The following is a 6,639-nucleotide window of genomic DNA, read 5'->3' as shown; positions in this document are numbered from 1 at the left end:
CTAATCACCTATCACCTAAACTTTTGGGCCCAACACAAGCCCACTAACATAAAACTGATTTAGCTATTTTATAAGGTCCTTTATGCTCAACTTTGGCTCTCGTGTTGAACCGAACTACTAACCTGAGATTCGAGGTGTTACAACCACCACGACGCCACCGCCTCGAGTTGAGAAAACTAGATCTTCTTCAATGGCGGCGCTTTTGATGACATAATACCAAGTTTCCATCTTCGATGCATTGTTGACCAAGAAAATCTCTATGATGTGAAAGATCATCGAGAACGTTCGTCGCATCCAAACATGAATCATGTTACATGATCGACCTCTATGGGACCAGGGCATTTACAAAGATCAAACTGACGTTCACTTAATATTGGTATGACCAAACTAGTCACATCCAAAAGTTTAGGGTTAAAATAAAAATTAAACCATTTTACTAACATGTCACGTCATCAAAATAAAGACATTCAAGTTCAAGTGATCAAAACTTAATAAATTGATAACATAAGTGACCAAAACTTAGTAAAACAATAACATAAGTGACCAAAAGTGTTCAAATATGAAAAGAAAATGACCAAAACTAAATCCACATATTATCTACGTGGAAATGATGTAATTTTAATTTTATATATTTATCGAGTCACATCAACAAACCGTTAAAGGTTTAATGATCGTTAACCTTCAGTTACCACATCTTAATTAAAACAAAACGAAAGTGACCAAATCTTATGATTTTTGAATTCAATGACGAGAAGTTTATAAAACTCAAACAAAAGTGACAATTTATATAGTTTACCCTTAAAATATATACTACCACTTTGATTTCTAGATTAATAAAAAGTATGTAATCATATGAACCAAAGAGGTGATAGACACCGTACCAAAAGTGTGTACAAACAACAAAATCTATAAATTATATCAAATGAAAACTAGCTAATATATCCACATAACACATATTTGATTAAATTGCTTAAATGGTCTTGAACACCTCACTGTTTTCTTAAATTCCTCCTTTGCCGTACCCATATAGATGCACACATTCCATGCTAGTTTAAGAACTCTAGCAATACTATTATGATTATGTAAAGTTATGGGTTAATAATCTCATATCAATTAAATTGAAATTTTAAAATATTAAGTCAAGAAAAGATGCTGAGAGACATCAACACCTATAGATAAACTCGGATCGCTTACATCAAATCTTTAGAATTAACTAAAAATTCCTTTTTTCAGATCAAATTCTAATCCACATATCAACTTAAGATTGGAGAGGCACCAATTGAGGCAGAGGAATGTTTTTCATAAGAGCTCATTTTGAATTAAAAAAAATTAAACTAGTTTTTTCCCTCTAAACTATGTACTTTATTTTAGGTCTTTAAATTATTTTTTGTCAAAATAAATCTTTTATTATATAATCACTTAGAATTCTGTCATTTTTTAATTGCTTTTTTTTTCTTCAACTAAATAATGATTACATATCATATAAAACTATATATTTGTTTTGATAAAAAACAATTTAGGTATTTAAAGAAAAAATACATAGTTTAGATACTTATTTTGACAAAAAGTAATATATATATATACACAAATGGTTATTATAATAGTTTAAGATTTTATTTTTAGAGTAAAGTACTCAAAATGATCCCTGATTATATGTCATTGCTTATTGAGCACACCGACTATTAAAAGTTATAAAATGGTCCTCTAACTTAGGACATTGTTTTATTGAGTCCGTCGACTATTAAAAGTTACGAAATGGTCACCCGACTATTCATATGTTCTAAACTCATCATTTTAGTTAAAAATTGATGACAATCTAAGTTGGATGTTAACCTGTAGACTGAGATATGATAGTCGTTTGAGATTTTGGGATCACATTTTTTCATATCACAGTCAACATGTTAACGTCCAGCTTAAGTTGTTCTCAATTTTTTAACAGAAAAGGGAAAGTTTGGAACACATGAATAATTAAATGATCATTTTGTAATGACTTAATACAAAAATAAGTGCCTAAATTATACATCGAAATACGATTTGGTGCTTAAAGATTTTTTTTGTTAAAAGTAGGTACTTAATATTTTCTACGTTACACTTTTAGATACCTACCATTATATTTGTAATTTTTTAATAAAATTATTTTTTAAAAGAAAAAAAATTTGAACCCCTTCCCCTCATCGTCCATCTCCCTCCAATCTCTCCACTTCCGACGGTGAACGGTCATCATCGTTCGAGTTTTGTTTGAAGTACGACGAGGAACACAACTGTGGCGACCGCGTAACCTATGGATGGCTATTGTCGTCGAAAAGCATAAACGAAAAATCTAAAAATCCATTAACCCTTTGTAACATTTTTTACGATGATTAACGTAATTTTACGATGGATGAGAATATTTTTAGAGTTTTATAGTCGAGAGACTATTTATATAATTTACTCTTATTTTTAACAGAAAATAATTAGATTTAAAGCAAAAATGACAAAGTTTAGGGATTTTTTTTGTTTAAGTAAAAAAAAAAAAAAGAAGAAGCAAGGCTAAATTGGTATTTGGACTAAAATAAGAAACATAAAACGACGGAGTTTTAGTACAGTGAATCGAGTTTTTCTTCATAATGTTGCAGCGCAGCCTTGACTCTCTTCTTCTCAAAAGGCTCCCTAAAACCCTGAAATGGGTTCCTTATTCAGAGCTTCAAAAACCCTTAAAACCCGAAAGTACTTATCTTCGTTATCTTTAATCAACAACCCATTCGATGCTTTTGGATTATGTCAAAGATACTGCTCCCATTCTCTTCAAAACAGCAATGAATCTGCTCCGATAGATTTGAGTCGATACCCCGTTGAAAAAATAAGAAACTTTTCAATTATTGCCCATGTTGATCATGGAAAGTCTACTTTAGCTGATAGGCTTTTGGAGCTTACTGGGACAATTAAGAGAGGCCATGGTCAGCCTCAGTACCTTGACAAGTTGCAGGTAATGTTCCTTGTAAATTCGTGGATTTTTTGTTTGGATTAAAGCCTGCATTGGTAATGTATCTTACGAATTGATGAAAAAGCAAGGTATTGACATTGCAGTAGTTGGTTTAAAGAGAAACTAGAATTGGGTATTTGTTATGTTTTCCTGTAAACGTTAAATTTGGTTTAAAACGAGAGAAAACATTTATTGATGTTGAGTTTAGATTTGGTTAAAAAGTGCATACATCATGATGTTTTTGATGTTATTAGGTAGAGAGGGAGAGGGGAATAACTGTTAAAGCTCAAACAGCGACTATGTTCCACAAACACAAGTCCCATGGATGCGATGAGCCTTCCACATTTTTGCTAAATCTGATCGACACACCGGGTCATGTAGACTTCAGTTATGAGGTGTCTAGATCTCTGGCAGCTTGCCAAGGTGCTCTTTTGGTTGTTGATGCTGCCCAAGGTGTTCAAGCGCAAACTGTTGCAAACTTTTATCTTGCTTTTGAATCTAACTTAACTATAATACCTGTCATAAACAAGATTGACCAGCCAACTGCCGACCCTGATCGTGTCAAAGCTCAGTTGAAATCGATGTTTGATCTTGAGCCTAGCGATGCCCTTTTAACGTCTGCTAAGACAGGGCAGGGACTCGAGCATGTCCTTCCAGCAGTCATAGAGAGGATTCCTCACCCTCCTGGAAGCAGCGGTTCACCTTTGCGTATGCTTCTGTTGGATTCCTATTACGATGAGTATAAAGGTGTAATTTGCCATGTTGCCATTGTTGATGGTGCATTGTGTAAAGGTGATAAGATTTCATCTGCAGCGACCGGTCAAGCTTATGAAATTTTGGATGTTGGGATCATGCATCCTGAGCTTACTCCCACTGGAGTTATTCTAAGTGGACAAGTTGGATATGTGGTGACTGGCATGCGTTCCACAAAAGAGGCACGTATTGGGGATACACTATATCACACTCGGACTACTGTAGAACCCCTTCCTGGTATACATGAGGCTTTATTTAATCTTTTTAGGATCTTTTTACACCCTTCTTTTATTTGCTATGCTTCTAAATTGCAGGTTTCAAACCCGCAAAACATATGGTGTTTTCTGGTCTCTACCCTGCAGATGGATCTGACTTCGAGGCACTCAACCATGCTATAGAGAGGTTAACATGCAATGATGCCAGTGTCTCTATTACTAAGGAGAGTAGCACTGCACTTGGACTAGGTTTTAGGTGTGTTTTCTTATGTTTTATGACTTAATCTCAAAGTACCAATAGTGTAGTAGTTTTCTTCTTTTTTATTATGGGCACTTGCGTTGTTATAATGGGATAATCTGATCTCTAGTGTGTCCTGTATTCCTTCTGCAGGTGTGGATTCTTGGGTTTGCTTCACATGGATGTTTTTCATCAAAGACTTGAACAGGTGATTGATTTTTCCATTTTTTCCATTTTGTCCATTTACCCAATTTTCTTTCTTTTTTTACAAGTCATAACAGTTTTTATCACGGATGTAGGAGCATGGAGCTCATGTCATTTCCACTGTTCCAACTGTTCCATATATTTTTGAGTATTCTGATGGAAGGTACATGTAACAATGATCTTTTATGATCACTCTTTATTTGGAGAAATGTAAGCTTTGCAAAGTTTCTTTTGACATGTTTTATATATCTTGATCTTATGTAGTAAAGTAGTTCAGAATCCTGCTGCATTGCCCTCAAATCCCAAGAAACGAGTTACAGCTTGTTGGGAACCTACTGTAATAGCAACTATTATTATTCCTAGTGAGTAAGCTCCCATAACCCTTTGCTATCTATTTTCTACAGCATTCAAAGGTTTCATTCTTTAGAACTTTTTGCTTACTTGTAGGTATGTGGGGCCTGTAATTACCGTCTGCTCAGAGCGGAGAGGCCAGCAGCTGGAGTACTCATTTATAGACAGGTGATTTATACCATTATGGTCTCTTTAACCTGTAATTTTTGACTCATCAATGGTAATATTCAGTGAAATAGTTTCTATATCTCTTGTCCTGATGTAGAACAATCTGTTGCCTTGTCTCGTAGTTGAGTAAAAGAAATACTAAAGTATCTGATGTGTAAATTTAGGTTCTTTTTAGCAGTAGATGTGCTTTCAACCAATGAAACCTTCATTTGTTTTTGTTCTCTATCTTCCATCAATTTAGCAAGTTAGATTAATTCATATATTGTTACTCTGACATCCACTTGGACCTTTTTGCTTATTAGAAAAATTGTATTTTTTATATACAAAAAATAACTGTTTTAATGTTTTTGTACTTATGCCCAGTCATTCTTTTTATGCAGCCAACGGGTTTTTATGAAGTATCGGCTACCTTTGAGGGAAATTGTTGTTGACTTTTACAATGAGCTGAAGAGTATAACATCTGGATGTGCTTCCTTCGATTATGAGGATTCAGAGTAGGCTTCTCTCTCTCTCTTACTCACTCACATACACGAGTACACTCATGCATGAGGACAGGGCCCAACATCATAGGGGCTGGTGCTGTAAAAGGCTGCAATATGCTGTTTAATGTTCTATAATAATGAATTGGGGAGCAAGTGGTGAAACAAATTAAGACAACTGGTTTCAGTTAGATAAATTTCCTCATTCCCTGGGATTGCTACCAATGAATAATGCTACTTGATCTGCCCTAATTTTCTGTGACATACAACGTCGAAGGACATTTGATGTCATGAAACCTTCACTGAAGTTGTTTTCCTTTGCATCCAAAAATTGGAGCCTCTTATTCCTATTATTGACACGTTATTGGTTTTGTTTACAGATACCAACAATCTGATTTGGTGAAACTTGATATCCTCTTAAATGGACAGCCAGTTGATTCCATGGCTACAATCGTTCACAATTTGAAGGCACAACGAGTTGGTCGTGAACTGGTGGACAAGCTTAAGAAATTCATCGACAGGTCTGTTGGTTTAAAGTCAATATGAGCTTTGTATGAATTAAATTATAGTTAATACAGATGGTCCAATTCTAATCAGGCAAATGTTTGAGATAACCATACAAGCTGCAATTGGATCAAAGGTTATTGCAAGGGAGACGTAAGTAATGTGTCTTTTATTCCTCAAGGTTACTTAAAAGTTAACTACCCGTTTAGTATTCATTGGTTAGCTAAGCCTTTATATTCTGGATTCAGAATCTCGGCAATGAGAAAGAATGTCCTTGCAAAGTGTTATGGTGGGGATATTACACGGAAGAGGAAGCTTCTAGAGAAGCAAAAGGAAGGAAAGAAGCGAATGAAGCGAGTTGGTTACATTGACATACCTCAAGAAGCTTTTCATCAACTGCTGAAGGTTTCATAGTGTAGGACTACATCAGCGATGATGGTGGTAAGTTCCAAATTCCAATGTGTGTTTAGTTAATGGTTAAGTTCAGTCCAAACTTTTTCGTGCATGTATTCTCTTGTGCCAATGGCAGCAAAGCTCTTTCTTTCTGCACTTTTCAGAGTCTACTACAATAAATGATTTGTCATACATATTGATCAAAGTGAATTTTCCTTTCAATCTCGTGTCTAGACAACCGATATGGGATTCATGGCTCAGAATTTGTTGCGCATGCATGTATAACTGAAGATGACGATAGTTGAGGGGTTTTAAAGGAATATCAACAAGCTTCTGCGACTGTTGGGGCTAGTTTAAAGAGAGGGTTGGTTG

The 6,639-nt window shown here is 35.0% G+C and overlaps 1 protein-coding gene across 1 annotated transcript; it reads left to right on the top strand.

The window, feature by feature from the left end:
- The first annotated feature begins 2,617 nt into the window (after positions 1-2,617).
- Positions 2,618-6,613, top strand: LOC120172005 (translation factor GUF1 homolog, mitochondrial-like). Its single transcript, XM_039179590.1, has 12 exons — positions 2,618-2,965; positions 3,217-3,952; positions 4,030-4,186; positions 4,322-4,376; positions 4,468-4,535; positions 4,637-4,738; positions 4,820-4,891; positions 5,272-5,385; positions 5,751-5,891; positions 5,968-6,027; positions 6,123-6,315; positions 6,502-6,613. Exons 1-11 carry the CDS (start codon positions 2,663-2,665, stop codon positions 6,286-6,288), a joined length of 1,974 nt encoding a protein of 657 aa, XP_039035521.1. The 5' UTR covers positions 2,618-2,662; the 3' UTR covers positions 6,289-6,315; positions 6,502-6,613.
- The last annotated feature ends 26 nt before the right edge of the window (positions 6,614-6,639 follow it).

Source organism: Hibiscus syriacus, unplaced genomic scaffold (genome assembly GCF_006381635.1).
Source record: "Hibiscus syriacus cultivar Baekdansim isolate YM2019G1 unplaced genomic scaffold, ASM638163v2 tig00111841_pilon, whole genome shotgun sequence".
Classification (NCBI taxonomy): Eukaryota; Viridiplantae; Streptophyta; class Magnoliopsida; order Malvales; family Malvaceae; genus Hibiscus; species Hibiscus syriacus.
This window is presented reverse-complemented; position numbering and strand designations above follow the sequence as displayed.

Coding starts and splice junctions, on each gene's coding strand:
- LOC120172005 (XM_039179590.1), top strand. CDS start 2,663: ATGGGTTCCTTATTCAGAGCTTCAAAAACCCTTAAAACCCGAAAGTAC. Junction 3,953..4,029: donor TACTGTAGAACCCCTTCCTG/GTATACATGAGG, acceptor TCTAAATTGCAG/GTTTCAAACCCGCAAAACAT. Junction 4,892..5,271: donor GAGTACTCATTTATAGACAG/GTGATTTATACC, acceptor CTTTTTATGCAG/CCAACGGGTTTTTATGAAGT.